Below are 18,556 nucleotides of genomic sequence, written 5' to 3' on the forward strand. Positions count from 1 at the left end.
TTTTTGCTTGCTTCCTTTTCATTATTCTAGCATCAAGTGAACATTTAAGGTTGACATATAAAGTTCAGCTTCAGCGAAACAAAAGGCCATTTTGTAAAGTCTATCGGGGTGCCTTCCCTGGTTTTTTGGCTAAAAGTGAATGCATGCAGACACACAAAGGTATTAATTAACCATTTTCACTGAGGAGCTCCCTTGGAGGAGAGAGGAAAACAAAGTCAAATGAATATTATGACAGAAAATGGCAGATAAAAACTTGAGCCTTTTGTGGTCATTCAAAAAATAAATACTTTCGGTCTTTATAGAACTCCATTAGCTGAGAGTATAAGCACAATTGCAAGACTTTGTGCTGGAGTAAGTGTTTCTCAGCCAGGGGACTCTCAGCCAGGGACATAAGGGATTCTCTCTTTTCCATCTAAATCCTAGACAAAATCCTTTGGCAAGCAATACTTCTATTGTTTACTATGATTGAGGTCTTTGAATCAAAAAGGATTTGACATCAGAATTAGAAAAATGGCTACTTTCAGTATTTATTGATGTGGGGATCAGCAGAATCTTTGAAGTTAGGGTGATCCGATGCTGTAAATTTTGGGACTTAAATTGTAATGACATACCTGATGATGTCGACTTCTGGCAACTGAAAAAGCACTTCTTGTAAAGTTGCCTGACCACACAAAACATGCATTTATCCAACATTTATATTAATTTATCTTTGGAGTTTCTACCATCCTTCAAATAGGGAAAATCACCCCTCTTCATCATTTAATTTTAGGTATGGGTTTCAGCAAGCATTATTTCCCCAAATCCCATCAAGAAACTATATTGGTACATTATTTTCACGGAAAAGGAAAAATGATGATGCAGAACAAAACAGTGTCGGGTATGTTTTGATTTGAGAATTTTCAACAAATTATGACTGAATAAGTTTTAAAATCTGACAGTCAAGCGCATCTATACAACTGGTCATTTTGCCAATCCAGAATGCCCTAAAATCAACACTGAACTGCTTCAAAATCTGCAACTAAAAACAAGGTCAGTCACTGCCATTGGTACAATAAGGGCTTATAAGTAATAGTTTTGAATAATTTTTGCTATTTTCATTTCCAAATATGTATAGGGGTTCAGGGCAAGACACTGAACCCCTAACTGTTCCCCTGGCGCAGGTGGACGGCAGCCTACTGCTAATGGTTCATTCATGATGGGTTAATTGCAGAGAACGAATTTCCCCACTAGGGATTAATAAAGGATAAATTATTATGTTGACAGAGTAATATCTAGAATTTATACACATCCTGAATGACAGAAGCAGAAAGACAAATCTCTTGCTGAATGAGCATTAAACAATTTGCCCACTTCTCTACACCACAGTTATGTTTTTTTTTTCCTTCAAACATTGAAAACAAAATGTGCTTAATTGTTTTAGCCCTTGTCCATCATGGAAATCTAATGTTTATTAGTGTGGACTGATAATTATTTGGGGAGGAAGAAAATATGGATGGATTTTTGAATGTGTCCACTCTCCATTTTCATTTTCTTTTTTTTTGTTGAGTAAGTTACCTGGGAGTAAAAGGAAGCCTTGGGGAGAGGAGGCAGTTGGAGTGAGGGGATTCTCTGAGACGTGGCATCCATGCAGATGAGACTTATCTTGGTCGACCATGTGTGCACGGAGCCCCTAAACTGCCGGTCCTAAAGCATTGACTAGCTGTCAGCTCTGTCTCTTTCCCCAAGATTCAAAAAGGCTGCTGTGCCTTTCATTTAATATAAGCAAAGGAAAAGAGGAGAAAGAAGGGGAAGGAAAATTGTATTGCCCGTATTTTGTTTGTTTGTTTTTCTCCATGGGAGATGATAGACTCGCAGACTGAGCTTTATCTGCTAGTCAGCTGCAGATATGGGAGAGAGACACAAAACTGCAGATTTAAATGTGTTCTTGATCGAAAATACCAATCTTTATGACTTGCAGTACTGGTCCACTGGACGGCTTTATCGAAATAAACACAAATGTGGAGTCAACTTAGCTAATTTGAGGAAATAGGGCAGACTGGCAATGAGGCCTCCATAATATGAAAAAAATTATAATCATGGTAATTTTGTTTAATACTGAAGTAGAAATTACCAACACAAATAATTAGGAACTTTGGAAAATCACACTTATTTTAAGGAAATCTTGGTATATTTGCTTCTATGTATTTTAAACGACAGTGAAATAATAATTTTCAATTCTACTTTAATTGTCCTAAAAAGATATACATACATGATTAGTATATTTGCCAGAACTGCAAAGTATATTTAGTGTATACTAAGTATATTAGTATATTTGCCAGACAAACAAAGACAAACAAATGAAAAGGGTTTGCTGCTTCGCTTGAATCAACTACTTTTATACAGTGATAATCATGATTAACTGTCTCACAAACAGTGTAGATATGCCTGATTATCATTCTGCGTTATTTGCACTCGTTTCTCGACATGCCTGACATATCTTGTCGCACCTTATTTTTTTCAGGAATCCCAGGCAGCGACTATATGAATGCAAACTACATTGACGGCTACAGAAAGCAGAATGCATACATTGCCACCCAAGGGTCTCTTCCAGAGACATTCGGTGAATTCTGGAGAATGATCTGGGAGCAAAGGAGTGCCATCATTGTCATGATGACGAAGCTGGAGGAAAGATCTAGGGTAAGTGTAATAAATACAGATATGGAAAAAAAGGCATGAGCATAACCCTGTGACACACTTCACCTAGATTCATTCAGTGTTGCAAAAATATTTAAATGTAATGTAGGGTGTGTATATTTGTTTGTTATTTTGAATATTATTCTAAAAACACAATTTTCAATGATTTATTTTCCACCTCAAATCAAAACACAACAATTGCTGTATAAGGATGTCAGCAAATGTCTCTCTTCTATAATTTCCAAACTATATCCTTGATTTACGTATGACAGTATCTCTTAATGCATTCATGATATATTCTGCATGAACATATTTCTTAGTCAAAATGAATTTATACTTCTACCACATCTACCAGCCTTTGAATGCATGAAAATTTTACACTAGCCATGTGAGTTAGTAACCCTCACACTTACTGTATATGCCTTTCCCTAGATTCTAGCACAATGATAACATGTGCTGAAACTCAATTCCAAGACATATTTCGACCCAATATCCTCTCAATCTGTAAACCTCTTATTTTCATTTTTTTTTTCACAATAATTCCATTACCCCTGGGCTGAATGTTAACAATGCTCCTTGTTATACATTCTTTGATCATACACTTGATACATAAGCATTCCAGTGCAACAGATGGAGTATGCAGATTTTTTAAATGTTTTAAATCAAATTGAGTGAAGGTGTTTTCGAAACCAGTCGTACCCAGACTGGCACCAGTCTGTGGATCATTTGGTACCAGTCTACAAAGAAAATCTTTTTTTGGTACATTTTTGTCATTAGACCTTCTGGATCTTATTTGGAAAAAAACAACTGTTTCCACCTTCGCCTTACTGCCACACTTCATATCCTAATTGCCTAATTTAAAGTGTAATTACTATATTCAGATTAAATACTGTGAACTGACAAAGGTTTTTATTATTTGAACCCCCGCACCTCTTACCATTCTACGGAAACATTTTCACGCCTAAAACCGGTCCCTGGTACAAAAAAGGTGGGGACCATTGCCCTAAACAACATCAAGGTGACCAATAGCAGTTATTTCCTGTCAAGTACAAAAGGGTTGTCTGCTCAGCTAAAATGGAGGTGTTTTACAGGCAGTCACCAAGATACAAAGCTGTACACTTGAACAACGATAGCTCTGAGTTTGTAATATAATGGAAGCAGGCTACCTCTGTAATTATAGACTGTTGCGGTACAATTAATAGCATTGCTGGGTCTATAAAAATGTGTGTGGACATCGCATTGATTATAAAATCAAATCCAGTCAGCAGGAATGAGGCAACTTTGGGGATATACGTCAATATTATTTGACTGTTGATTTTCTTGTCATGAAGCAGAATGTTGTACTGAATAAACTCACCCCTGAATACTTTTTTGAATATCCATTTGTTTCTAAATCTTTTCTATTGAATTATTTACTAATATTGTTTTATTCTCATATTTTTTAGGTGAAATGTGACCAATACTGGCCTACAAGAGGGACAGAGACATACGGACTCATTCAAGTGACCCTGCTGGACACAGTAGAGCTGGCCACCTACTGTGTCAGGACATTTGCACTTTTTAAAGTAAGGGTCATACTGTATGTATGTAATTCATTGGAGTTGGCTCTTAGACCTGTCAACAACTATCAAGCGGGTCAAATAGCTGTCACTGACCTTTTCACAATCCCCATATTCAGAATGGTTCCAGTGAGAAGAGAGAAGTCAGGCAGTTCCAGTTCACAGCTTGGCCAGACCATGGGGTGCCTGAGCACCCCACGCCGTTCCTGGCTTTCCTGAGACGGGTGAAAGCTTGCAATCCCCCAGATGCAGGCCCCATGGTGGTACACTGCAGGTACAAAAAGACATGGTCTCACTCTGTAGCAGTGTACACACTAAGAATATCTTGAAGCATGAAATTGATTTTTTCCCTCTCTCCATTTGTTGTCTTGAATATATGAATACATATTACGGAAAGCAGTATTGTCGCGGTTATTTTTAACTTAATTTGTGAGTCATATATGTAATGCTAAGAGAAAGACCAGGGAAATTTGAGGCAGAATTGAGCACATTTGACAGGTAGTAAACTGTGGCCCACTATAAGCCCAAACAAATTAGCCCACCAGGTTTCACAGAAGCCACTTTAAATCTGAAGGTGCTTTCAGCATAACAGAACAAACAGTACTTATGTCATTGCCCTCAGCAAACTCAAACATCTCCTCCCACACACTGACACAAAAAGCCCAGACAGACCTATAGTTTTCCTTGCCACACCAATAAATGTCGCATATCAGCAGCCCACAAGTCCTCGGCTTATCCCCCTGGGTTGTTGCATCTTAACAAATAACTTCCATTCTAACTTTTCTTCCCTTGGCTCCATCAGTTGCCTAACTTCTACCAGAGGAATGATATAGCATGGACATCTGGTTCTTCTCAAACTCAGAGTCAACAGTTGGCCCATGTAGAGACCAAGTGATGAGGAAAAAAAGTCTGAAAAAGGGAGGAAAACTAAGTGATCTGGTGTAATAGGTACAAACTTGTGTCAGAAAGTGACAAAAAGGACAGTGGATTACTGAAGATTTAGAATTACCACATGCCATAGTTAATTAGACCTAGTTGTGGAATTGCTTCCAATTGAATATCCTAAGTTTATACAAAGCAAATACTGCATCTGTAGTACTCTTTATAGGCATGAAGCCATACTGCTGTTCACAAATGCTGACTTCTGCTCACAATCAAGTTTCCACTACTCCATCCCATTACTTCATTGTATGGCTCATCAACTTGTATTGTATGCTGGCCTGGAAACAGTTCCAATGACAAAAAGACAGTAGGCACAGCTAGAGGTCGCAGAGATGAAAATGCTAAGGTCCTCTTTGGGAATGACCAGGATGGAGAGGATCAGCAATGAGTCTATCAGAGGGATGGCTCATGTTAGATGTTTTGGAGAGAAGGTCCTCACTTCAGTTTTACTCATTTATGCTACTTTGTAGTCTACAATAGTCACCTCTTCTACCCTTGCCTCTCTTTCATTTTCCACTTTCATCAGCTTTTTCAAAGTAGTCTTTCCATAATCCCATTACTCTTCTAGCATCTGTCAATAAATTCCCTCTCTATCCTTAATCACCCGAACCTGTTGTACATCCTTTCCATCATTATCTCTCTTTTTAACCAACCTGTATAGATCATTCTCACCCTCCTTCCTATCCAACCAAGCTTACAGGTCATCGTACGCCCTTTTGTTTTGCCTTTACTACCTCTATCTTTACCTTACGTTGTATCTCCCTGTACTCCTGTCCGTTCTCTTCAGCCCTCTCAGTATCCCACTTCTTCTTTGCTAACCGCTTTCTCTGTGTACACTCCTGCACTTCCGCATTCCACCACCAAGTCTCCTTATCTACTTTCCTTCCAGATGACACCAAATACTCTTCTACCTGTCTCCCTGATAACACTAGCTGTTGTTCAATCATCTGGAAGCTCTCCCTGACCACCCAGAGCCTTTCTCAACTCCTCCCTGAAAACCATACAATACTCCTCCCTTTTCAGCTTCCACAACTTTGTCATCTGCTCTGCCTTTGTCCTCTTGATTTTCCTCGTCACCAGAGTCATCCTACAAACCACCATCCAATGCTGTCTGGCTACACGCTCACCTAAAACTATTTTGCAGTCACTGATCTCTTTCAGGTTACCTCATCTATACAAGATGCAGTCTACTTGCATGCTCCTACCTCCGCTCTTATAAGTTACCCTATGTTCCTGATTTTTTTTCTGGAAAAAAGGATTCACTACAGCCATTTCCATAATTTTTGCAAAATCTACCACTATCTGTCCCTCTGCATTCCTATCCTGTATACCAAATCTGCCCATCACCTCTTAATCCCCTCAATTGCCTTCACCAACATGTACATTGAAGTCTGCAACAATTACCACGCTCTCATTTCTGGGGATTTTCTGTATCACTTCATCTAACTCATTCGAGAACTTCTCCTTCTCTTCAAATTCACATCCCACCTGCAGGGCATTGCCACTAGCAACATTGAGCTTCACACCTTCAATTTCCAGTTTTAGACTTATAAGTCTATCCGACATTCTTTTCACCTCCAGATCGTTCCTAACAGTACCATGATAGTAAAACTTAAAGCCTGCTCCTAAGCTTTTAGTCTAACTACCTTTCCACCTGGTCTCCTGGACACACAGTATATCCACCTTCCTTATCTGCATCATGTCGACCAACTTTCTACCTTTTCCTGTCGTAGTCCCGATATTCAAAGTCCCTACTTTTAGTCCCAGACTCTTGCCTTTCCTCTTCTCTCTCTGCTTCCGATCACACCTTCCTCCTCTCCTTCTTTGACCTACAGTAGCTCAATTTCCACTGGTACCCTGTAGGTCATCGGTACCAATGGCGGTCATTGTTAACCCGGTCTTCAACCAATCCAGTATGATCTGGTTATTATCGTTGATTTGCATGTTTGGTTTTGGCAAAAGTTCTACGCCGGATGCCCTTCCTGAAGCAACCCTTTGCATTTATCCAGGCTTGGGACTGGCTCAGGGAGACACTGCTCCGTGCCCCCCTGAGGCTGGCTCGGGGAGACACCGACCAGTGCTGCTCTGAGGCTGCATTTTTCCCACTATATACTGAATGTAATGTTATTGGCAGAACAAACTCTGGGCTCCACCTCTTCTATAATATGTATGGCGTTTAGCATGATCACAGCAGGTTGAAGCTTGCTAAATCCAGATAAGCATATCAGAATGTTTCTTTTATCTTTAATGGGACACTTGAATGATATTTTGTCAATGTAATTTTGGTTGCTTGGTTGTCAGCTATTGATATTCACTTCCGGTTTTAAGTGACTCACAGTTAAAGGACTGATTTGTGTTCAGAACTGGTCAAAAGATTGTACTGAAAGCTGTGAAGATTACTGGTCTATACTACCTTATTTTCTTGGGTTGACTGTCAGGATATCATTTGAAATCGACGGCTACAAATGTGGTTAAAATAATGTGGCATTTCCAAATATTTAGGCAAATGTCACAAATGTCAGTATGAATTGTCTGAAAGGAAAAATAGACCTTTTATTGACAACTAATATTTGCAAAATACCTTTTCTATATACTTTGTTTCTGAAATATGCTGCTCCGATTACAGATTCACCACAGCTGGTAGATGATGAATACAGGTGCTCCTCACTTTACAACATACTCAGTTAACAATGACTCAGAGTTACGACAGGCTTTGCAATAAAATTAAAATACTCACAGAATGCACTGGAAGCAGAGTTGTGAGTGAGTACTAATGGCCGATATGTATCCAAATACTGTACGGTAGTATGGTAGAATCAGTGTTTCGCTTAATGACAATCTCGCTTAACGACAGACCGCTTGGAACATAACCCCATCGTTAAGTGAAGACCACCTGTAAAGTGAGACAATATCTGGCAAAGACTGTTGTCCATAGTTGTGGTCAAAGGTTTAGGAATTAGATATTTCAACTTCTAAGCAATTTCTACAAGGAGACTTTTTATATCATAACAATTGGTAAGATTTCCACAGTACCACTGAGCCTAAGATAGACCCTAACACATGCAGTCATAAGGAAAGGGGCCACTTCAGAATATTACTGCCAGGCTGAGCTGATTATGGCCTTGTTTTCAGCAAAGGCAGTTGTCTTATGGGTGTTCAATATCAAGAAATCTGCAGTCAACACCATCCAGTGGTGTTTTAAGGATAGGAAGTAAACAAAGAGAGCCTGCATACTGGCTTACTCACTTTGACAGGACTGATGTCCTGCCAAAGTGAGCCCAATACCTTCAGTTGGGAAGTAATTGACTTTTTTGACAAATCATTATTGACTTCATTAACAGCCATGGATTGATACTGGTGTGTGTGTGTGTGTGTGTGTGTGTGTGTGTGTGTGTGTGTGTGTGTGTGTGTGTGTGTACATGTTCAGTAAGCAGAGGAAATGATGACAAGTTTGCTGACAGCAAGAGATTTGCTAACAATACATATGTAATTGCTTTCACTGCTCCTCTTTCTTTATCTTCTCAAGGCTTATTGCAGCAGTATTTTACACTGCACTTTCTTTGACTTCTCCTGTCCCCGAAACTTCTGGTACGCATATTAGCCTGGCACTTAATATGTGTCGACGTCTAAAGCAGCTGGTCTTGACTGGCTGAAAAATCAGTGTCAGGCCATTAGTGCAATAATTCTGCCAGCTCTCCTTTAACTGCCGTACACACACTGATGGCTTTCCCCTTACAACTCTGGTTACTCTGCGTATCACTTTTAGAAAATGAATTTGAGATCGACAATGTGACTACAACTGGCAACATCTCTCCTGTTCTCAGCTCCTTCCTCATCCTTCTGTGTCTTTGACTATGTAAGCTCAGTTCTGTCATTCTGTCACTTCCACTCTCAAAGGCCATCACTTTTCTACATTCAGGTCTGCAGTGTAACATGTTTTCAAATGAAAACAGCTGGGGTAAAAAGGGAAAAAAAAAAAACAAAAAAAAACAATATTCTGCATCGTCCACCCAAGGACCGGCATTTTCCCAGTCTTGTGGGGGAGTCTTAATTATTTAGATACTTCTCTTTTAAATTGTAGCGTAATTCTTTCACCTTTGAATATGTGAAGGTCTTCATTATATTAGAAATAAGAGTGAAATAAATTTGGTGTCATTCAGCCAATGTTAGCCTTTTTCCAAGTGATCATCAGATCATTTGTTAAAGCCAATGATTCCCATATGTGCCCGTTTTCCATTCGCTGCACAGTTCTAATGCATCATGGCACATTAAGCAGACTTGGCCCCCGGGGACTAACTTTATTCCCTCTTGAGTCTTCATTCTCAACCCTTTCCGTGTTCCTTAGAGCAAATGAAAAACAAATACTCTATCAGAGTCAAGAGACACAGGAGCAAGGCTCACACCTCATAGGCATGTCAGCTTAATGGATTGAATGACCTATTTGCTTTTGAGTGCCTAGTACAAGGACTTGTCCTGTCAGACCTGTGCTTCGCAGGAGGACAGTTAACAAACACGATTTAACACCATCCTTTCACCCTAATATAAGTTATATGTCAGCAGAAAAGATTTTAGCAATAGAGGCATGTGCTATTAATACATAAAATGCATAGGACTGAGACATCTCCTGTCAGTAAGTGGGCCAGACTGATGCAGTTTCTTTCAAGCTAGCTAGACAAACTAAAATATTTCAGTCATTGTAAGAGTGCTTTTACGCTCCTGTATGTTGAATGAATGTATAATCTGCCCATAGGATTTTTTTAACGAATAGACCTCCTGTTCAGTTTCTCTGGTAAAGCTCTTGACATTTTGAAGTACTGCGTTTATCATTTCTCATTAATTAAAGCCACCTGCACTTCACAAAAGCATGTTAACGAAACCTTTAAAATACCACACACTCAAAATAGTCTCCTTTTATTGAAATTTTGTTTTCGTGGTTGCAGTTTTCAAATCTGAGTTGATGGTTAAATGTCACTGTTACATAAGTGATAAGTCCTGATGAGATAGAGGGTTCAGGTGGGGTCCAAAGGAGTAAGACTAGATTGTAAAGCTAGCAATGAGCCCCCTTAAGACGTTGCCCAACCCCTCACTCGTGATAGTGCCACTTCAGGTTTAATTACGATCAGAACAAAATGGTCAGTCCAATAATGATGAACGCATCCCCGGGATCAAGGGAACACTAATGTTTAGCAAGGATACACAGCCTTCCAGTGTAATTCTGCAGAGAAATCTGCATCTTTATTTTAAAACACAAACAGATTTGAAATCGAAACCAAACACGTATTGCTCACTAGAAATATGTCAAAAATTCAAAGGTTCTTTTGCAGCAAATCAGTTTTTTTTTTATTTTGTTTTCTTTTTTCGGTTTTGGAATCGAAATGCTCTCCTTGCTCTGCCTTGGACTTAACAGAAAAGGGAAATAAGATTGTGATGGACTGACTGCTTTTAAACAGTTTTTACACAAGTCCTGGACAATCAAATAAAGAATGGTCAAATGTGCCTCCAATGGGTCATTGACCACACCAGCCATATTAAACAAAATTCTGTTTTTTCTTGTAGGTATTGTGTGAGTTCTCCTTAAAATGTGTGAGAAAGATACAGAGCTCAAGCTCACCTGCGAATAACATAATTTTTTTTTCTTTGTTTCTTTGTTTCTGTCTACAGTGCTGGAGTGGGACGCACAGGTTGCTTCATTGTGATTGATGCCATGCTGGAACGTATCAAGCACGAGAAGACCGTGGATATCTATGGGCATGTAACGCTAATGCGTGCCCAGCGCAACTATATGGTGCAAACAGAGGACCAGTATGTATTCATACATGATGCTCTCCAGGAGGCTGTCAACTGCGGCACCACTGAAGTGCCCGCCAGAAACCTATTTGCTTACATCCAGAAACTGACACAAATAGAAGGTGGAGAAAATGTCACTGGCATGGAACTTGAGTTTAAGGTACAAATGTCTCGAAAAAAAAAAACTGCAATCAATTTCAGTTTAATGTTTAACCACAGAATGTGCACCATACTTGCAGACATCAATATTCATTCACACAAAAGTGCCATGACAAAAGGTTTCACAACAGACTTAACAGCTTCTGTGCATCTCTATGTCCCAAATCAGGACAAATTTCAGTGTCATTAGCTGGTCAATGTCAGCCAAACTCCCCAAACTTTTCCAGCTCACATTAAGCCCACAAGACAATGTGGTGCCTGTGGTTTCCTTCCTATTCCAGTTAGTTGACTGGATAATTCAACAGGGGAAAATTCTCCCTCCGGGTTCACCTTCCATTGCTCCTGGGGTAAATTGTGCCTCAGTTTACATGAAAATGCCAAACACAGGTTTCCTCCACCACACAGAAGAGTTGACAGAGCACTTAGACAATATATTCTGCATTTATAATGTGAGCCCTAGCCAACCTTATTCAGCCATCTGCACTTTTGCTGTATACATGACATTGCCTTGCTTATCACGCATCTACTTTATTTCACTCTGATGGATGCCGAATCCACTAACAGATGATAAACAGATCAGATTACACCACGCTACTGCCATCATAGATGGCTTTTATTTATTTTTTTTTATTTTTTTAAAGCAGTGATAGAAATTGCTTTGATTCATATTCCATTTCACAGTTTCATTAAAGTGTTTTTACCCACAGCATACAATGAGCCATTACATTGTAGATTTTTTTTCAGCAGGTTTGTGGAATATATTATGCCTTGGATTTTTCCCTAATTCCAATGGCAAGCATGGAATTACATTACTCATATCTTTATCTTGTAAAACCCCCTTTAGTCACTGGGGAAATAGATGAGGACCATCATGTCACTGCTTTTTTTCCCAGGTAGCTCTATGCTCTCTGATCTCTTTTTCTTCCCAATGCAGCGTTTAGCAAACACAAAAGCCCACACGTCACGATTCATCAGTGCCAATCTCCCCTGCAACAAGTTCAAGAACCGCCTTGTTAACATAATGCCATACGAGTCCACACGAGTGTGTCTTCAGCCCATCAGAGGAGTTGAGGGCTCTGACTACATCAATGCCAGTTTCATTGATGGGTACAGGTGGGGACATTAAATTATAACACATATTCATCATAAAGAGTTATGCTTCTGATACTTGAAGATTCCCATTTGCTTGAGGTTAACAATGGTGACTGTCATCACCTACCAAACCTTGTTCAATCAATACTTTTCCACAGACAACAAAAAGCCTACATTGCTACACAGGGACCACTGGCAGAAACCACAGAGGACTTCTGGCGAATGCTCTGGGAGCACAACTCAACTATTGTTGTTATGCTCACCAAGCTTAGAGAAATGGGCAGGGTATGTGTACTCTTGAATCTTGAATATTATTCCATTTTGGTAAATAAAGCTATTTCTGGTTACAAGGTCAAGCAAGTCATAAATCTCAATAGCCAATTACAGATCAACTCAGTGAAACATGTGCAGGACACAATGAACCTGTGCTAGAAGAAAATATAGGGGCTTATGATGATGTTCTTTTTTCCCCTCAGGAAAAATGCCACCAGTACTGGCCAGCAGAGAGGTCAGCCAGATACCAGTACTTTGTGGTGGACCCCATGGCAGAGTATAACATGCCCCAGTATATCCTGAGAGAGTTCAAAGTGACTGATGCCAGGGTAAGCAAAGACTACAATATGCGCTTAAGTTTACAGTTTTAGACTCTGGAAATGGCACTGAACACTCTTGTGTATTGTTTTTTTTCGATATTTAGTCATATGGGGGATAAGAAGAGGCGGGTTCAGTGAATGAAACATTTAGTTGTTGGGTATTAAATTACAGAAATGTCTTTGGAGGTTCTCAGACATCCAGGTCATGATTAATCCTCATGATCATCCACATGAGAGGTGAAACATCACTCATGGGAAGAAATCGAGTCGTTTCCAAGATAAGATTTGGACAAAAAATTACAATCATCCATGCACAATAAGCCAGAATAAGATGTTTGCTGTAGATCTACCTGTAAACAACATTATTGTAATTGTACAGTTATTAAATCACCTGTGGAAAATTATGATTTTTATATAAAAATAGTTAATAGTTTAGTCGCTTCAAAATATTCTCAGTGAGCCCAATTCAAACTTTGGCTCCTTATGGAACAACTTTTAATCGGTGTTTAAAAATTGTTGTGAACACCCTGCAACAAGATATAACATAACATTATTAATTAACATAGAATTTGGCATTGTATCACATATTTGCATTCACCAAGCTATGGCCCTGAGTGTATTAGAATCATAACTTTATATTTCTGGTAATAAAGACACATGTCAATGTGTGTGAGCAGATGTGGTACTGACTGAACTGAGCTGCCAGAGTTTTTTAATTCCATCAAAGGCTTACAAAGATAATGATGCAGGATCCCTACTTTGTACGGCATGTTAGACTGTCTCGTTATAGGATTGCTTCCTTATCAGGGGGATACAATATCACTTAAGTAATACACACCCTCAGTCAATTATCAAGGCACCCTGTCGAGGGGAGCACATCAAAGGATTTAGCATCTTCACTGTTCATGTTTAACACATATTCAGGTAAAATGAGTCATCTGTCGTGACAAAAAAATTTCTCAAGATACTTTACTTCTCAAGATACTTTAGCTGTGGGTCTGCACTCCAAATTTTCTGAATTTCATTTTAATTTTTTTCATGAATATCATCTTGTACTCAAAATTTCAAATGCTCAGTTCATTAAGATGAAGATGGAAGAAACTGGCATATGTTGGATGTATGCAAAATACCTCAGACTGCTTTGCAACTTGATTCATTGGCAATTTCCCATATTTCTGTTCCATGCAAAAAGGCAGGATCTGTACCTTATGCCTCAGTCACCGTGTTCTCTTTCCAGGATGGACAGTCACGAACAGTAAGGCAGTTCCAGTTCACAGACTGGCCTGAGCAGGGAGTTCCAAAATCAGGAGAGGGCTTCATAGATTTTATTGGTCAAGTGCATAAAACAAAAGAACAGTTTGGGCAAGACGGGCCAATCTCAGTTCACTGTAGGTAAGTGACAAACCACCAAGGATTACCAGACCATATCATCAACTTTAGTCCTGCTCATACAGTATGTTGTGTTTAAAAGATAAATTAACATCTTGATTTGTTGTTTTAGAAGATAATTAACATCTTGATTTGTTGTTTTGGAAGATATTTATATTAATGATATTTAATGATATTTATATTAAATGGTTTCTCTGACCTCCTCTCATTTACACAGTGCGGGTGTTGGTAGAACTGGAGTTTTCATCACCCTCAGCATCGTCTTGGAACGAATGAGATATGAGGGCGTAGTAGACATCTTTCAGACAGTGAAAATGTTACGGACTCAGAGACCAGCTATGGTGCAGACAGAGGTGAGATGTTCACCCCCAGCCCCCCTTCTTCTCCCTCCACTTTTGCTTTTGGCTTGCGAAGAAAATATTTGTTACACATTGTACAGCAGCTAACACTAACAATGCTACAATGCAATGTTTTCTGGCACAGGTGGCTGCACTTAACAGTATTGATTTTACCTGATTTGAAAGTGTGCTTTAAATGTCTGATAAAAGAGCCTGTGAGAGTCTAAGTGTCACCTGGAGTTTAACAATTGACTAAAGCAAGCACCCTCCTCATTCTGTGATTTTTTTAGTAGCTGAATCAACTCGAGGTGACCTGTCAGCTCTGCTACAATTTCATCTAATTTCTGAATTACGTAGCGTTCATTCCAATATACTTGAGTTATTTTCATAATTTGGAAATACATTTTGGTTCCCATTAGTACAGAAAGAAATTATTCTATTTGACATTTTCACAAAACAAATGGAAAGCAGATAAGGTCTTTGGGTCACTCAAAATGACTGCAATTTTCATGTGACGTTAAAAATGTGGTTTATGGCAATTATAAACAAAGAACAGTTTCAACAGTGATGAAGCCACATTGTCTAATCAAAAGTCTTCTTTTCTTTGTTTCCAGGATCAATACCAGTTCTGTTACAGGGCAGGGCTGGAGTACCTGGGAAGCTTTGATCACTATGCAACGTAAAACACCCAGTATCGGAAGAAAAAAGTAGAGGGCCGTTTTGAAAGAAACCCCAGTGCGCCTCTCTTCTGAGCCATAAATTACTGTTTGAGAAAGTACTCCTCCTCTCCTTGCTAACAACTCGTTATTTGTTGGACGTGAGATATGACTTGTCAAAAAATGAAAAAGATGATTCCCGGAGGACCAAGTATTTCCTGACCCAAATAAAAAACTTGCTGTGGCACAAAGTGAGGGAATCCTGACTGCTGAAGCATCATGTGGAATTACCTTCTTTTTCTTTTGCTTCAAGGATTCATTTATTTGGAGGTCATAAACTGAATGAAAGCAACACAAAAAAAGTAAATGAACTATATTGGCATCGTCAGAAATGCATCAGTGATTACGAACCATCATGAGCGGCGTTAGAGGCACAAAGAATGGCTGGGGAAAAAAAAAAACTTGATGCACATTGTAAAAAAAAAAAAAAAAAAAGGAAAAAAAAAAAGAAAAAAACCTGTTTCACCATCGAATTACACACAGAAATTCCATCAGAAAATGAGACAATGCTTGGTCCATGACAGCAGGACAAACTTAAAGTAATAAATGAAAAAATTACCCCTTTTCCTGTCAATGTTCATCACCAGATTTTGAGGGAAAGTAAAAGTGATATACGAAATAAATAGAAATTATTGATTTAGTTTTTTAGTACTTTATTATACAGCGGATGTCCTTTTATTGAACTGTGTGAATTTCCTTTTTTACACAAATTTATTGCTTGAAAAACAGCGATACGAATTTTATTTACATAAATGTTTGTTTTTCTTTTTTTTTAAAGTGATGTAGAACTGTTCTCATACATGTGCTTTTTGCAGAGAGTCTCTTTGGCTTTTATTTAATTTTCCCCTCTCAGTTCATTGCATCAAATGCTACCCACTCTACCAAAACTTAACGGCAAAAGTTATTTTTTGGGCTCTTTCTTTCAATTTCATGTTTCGGTTAAATACATGGTAAATGTATTATTCCCATAAGATAAACTGGGGCTTTGTGGAATCAACAGGGATGAGCAAAGTATGAAGTTGCTGCTACCGATTATCTTAGTTCTTCCATGTTAGAGCGATATGACAGAACGTTATGATTTGGATATGATAAATATGTGATGCAGATTTATTGAATATGTATTTAATATATATATTAAAGTTGAAACATACAAAATATATTGATAAAATATATAATTTATGAGGAAAAGTATAAGAAATGGAGAATGTCTGTGAAAGCTCCCAAATTGAGAGTTGTGTGCCATTGGGGAAATGAAGTGACTTTTCACTGGAATGCACATCAGTAAGACAAAATTGTATTCTGATTCAGTGCATCTTTTCTTGTGCAATAAATGTTTTAGATAGGGTTTATGCCGATATATTGTTCACTCACGACATTGGTTCTCCCCCAGCAAGTTAAGTGTGGGAGCGAGAATGTCTGGTGCCAGTTAAAGCATCATTGATGCATCTTCAAGCTCTCGCACAGTCAACAATTCGAGTGTCACACAGCCACACTCACCGCTCCACACAATAGGGCAAGGTACAAAGACATCTTCTTGTGGTTCTTTAATGCATTCAGTGATGAGTTTTTACTTTTTCATTTTGCATTTAGAGTGCCTTATATTTATGCCTGTTTTTATAATGTTTGATTTAACGTATTAATGTATCATTTTGGTAGCCTAGGCATTTGTTGTAAATGTAACTGTATGTTTTATTTACTTTTAGTATTCATTGTATCACATGAAGAGATTATATATGCAAATAAGGACATTTCAAAGCTCATATTTTTCATTTGCAGTGGCCTTATTGTGGCTGAGTGAATTACAAAATAACAGTTCACTCACAGGCGCATACACATACATATACAAATGTATGTGTCTGTGCGTGCGTGTGTAAATCGTATGTAAAGCTACACAAAATAATCAAATGTGGAGACATTTTAAGTGTTCTGAACTTGAGACATGAACATGTACCGTTAAATTATGACCTTTTTACCTGATTGTCACCTTAGTCATGTTTTACAAGTGCAGTATATTCACACAGATTTGGTCAAAATTCAATCCCAATGCACAGGTCATCAACAAAAGGGTAACTTCTCCATGACTTAGGTTTGAATTGCAGACATCAACATTACAAAGAGCAGACATAGAGAAAGCAAAATGTTCCATCTTCAGTTATCCCTGACAATCCTGGCAAAAACAGTGCACCAAGCCCCCTTTTTTCCATGTACATTTGGCAACTTCAGTTATACTTCAGTCCTTTTTTTAAAGGTATCTTTAAAAACTACTTTTACGCACCCTCTTTGGTGACTTTGTAGATGTGCATTCCAGGTCTTTCTTTCCCTTGTTAACCCAAGTAGTTATGTTTCATTTTACGATTTTGTGCTCATTGCTTAACTAATAATTTTGAGTTATAAAAGTGCTAGTAGTTCATCATGTTCTTGTTTCTTTCCCCATCTCATTTTTTATTTTATTGATTTTTCATACGCATGGTAAAACATTGCAGAATGGCCAGAGTTGGCCAGGTGGGAAGATTTGCACTTTCTCTATCTTTGTACTATGCACTGCCCTATTGATTCTGAACCCAATAATATATTACTTGAACCCATCTATCAAAAAATCTCCTTGAGCGTTCACTTTGTGTGTATGTAAATAACACAAAAAAGGTATCAACTCTAGAAAAAGACAAAAAAAAAAAAAGTTTGTGGCTAAAAAAAGAGCATCCACTCTGATGCCATGGTCACTCCAGCAGATGACTTAAGAAAAATCTGTCCCCCAACCATCTGTTCTTGTGGCTTTGCCATTCAAGCTTGGAGTGTCATTAACAGAAATAAACGTTGTGTTCTCTGCTCTCTCTATCTATCTCTCGTCTGGATGCATAGACTGAAAATTAAATAATTAAATTGTAAAAAAAAAATGGCTTGTTAAAAGTTCATACAATTACCTCTGATTAGTTGTAAGCGTAAACTGTTTCTTTTCTGAATGACAGGAGTGCTTTTTATTTTCTTACTTAGGTTACATTGGTGGCGAAAGAAGTCTGTATGAAAATAAGTTCTATGCTGATACAAGTTCCATTTGTTATAAATGAATTCTATTAAAAAATGTCCGTGTTATGCACTGGCGTATCACTTGTTTCCCTCTACCTCAATTTGACTTGACAAGATTGATGAAGCTATTTTACCCCCTACTGGTCTGGGTCCAACATATCTTAATCCCCAGTTCACTCATGAAAACTGACTTGTCCAAGCTTTTGCCATTGTCTCAGTTCCATTCTTGGTGTCTGTACATTGAAAAATGAACGACTATTTACACTCTAATACTCTCACTCACT

The 18,556-nt window shown here is 38.4% G+C and overlaps 1 protein-coding gene across 29 annotated transcripts in view; it reads left to right on the forward strand.

Annotated features, from left to right (window-relative positions):
• The window catches only part of ptprda (protein tyrosine phosphatase receptor type Da), a 128,953-nt gene extending 110,615 nt beyond the window's left edge, over positions 1-18,338 (forward strand). For all 29 annotated transcript variants that reach the window (XM_086165906.1, XM_086165884.1, XM_086165893.1 and 26 more), the window contains 10 exons: positions 2,501-2,676; positions 4,119-4,238; positions 4,352-4,506; positions 10,836-11,121; positions 12,055-12,233; positions 12,371-12,497; positions 12,689-12,814; positions 14,043-14,197; positions 14,412-14,547; positions 15,147-18,338. In XM_086165906.1, coding sequence (XP_086022032.1) covers positions 2,501-2,676; positions 4,119-4,238; positions 4,352-4,506; positions 10,836-11,121; positions 12,055-12,233; positions 12,371-12,497; positions 12,689-12,814; positions 14,043-14,197; positions 14,412-14,547; positions 15,147-15,215 — 1,529 coding nt within the window. In that variant the 3' untranslated portion in view covers positions 15,216-18,338. The remainder of the gene's footprint in view (positions 1-2,500; positions 2,677-4,118; positions 4,239-4,351; positions 4,507-10,835; positions 11,122-12,054; positions 12,234-12,370; positions 12,498-12,688; positions 12,815-14,042; positions 14,198-14,411; positions 14,548-15,146) is intronic.
• The last annotated feature ends 218 nt before the right edge of the window (positions 18,339-18,556 follow it).

This window comes from Fistularia commersonii, chromosome 19 (assembly GCF_037954325.1).
Source record: "Fistularia commersonii isolate RoL2024-O1a breed Wild chromosome 19, RoL_Fcom_v1.0, whole genome shotgun sequence".
Taxonomy (NCBI): domain Eukaryota; kingdom Metazoa; phylum Chordata; class Actinopteri; order Syngnathiformes; family Fistulariidae; genus Fistularia; species Fistularia commersonii.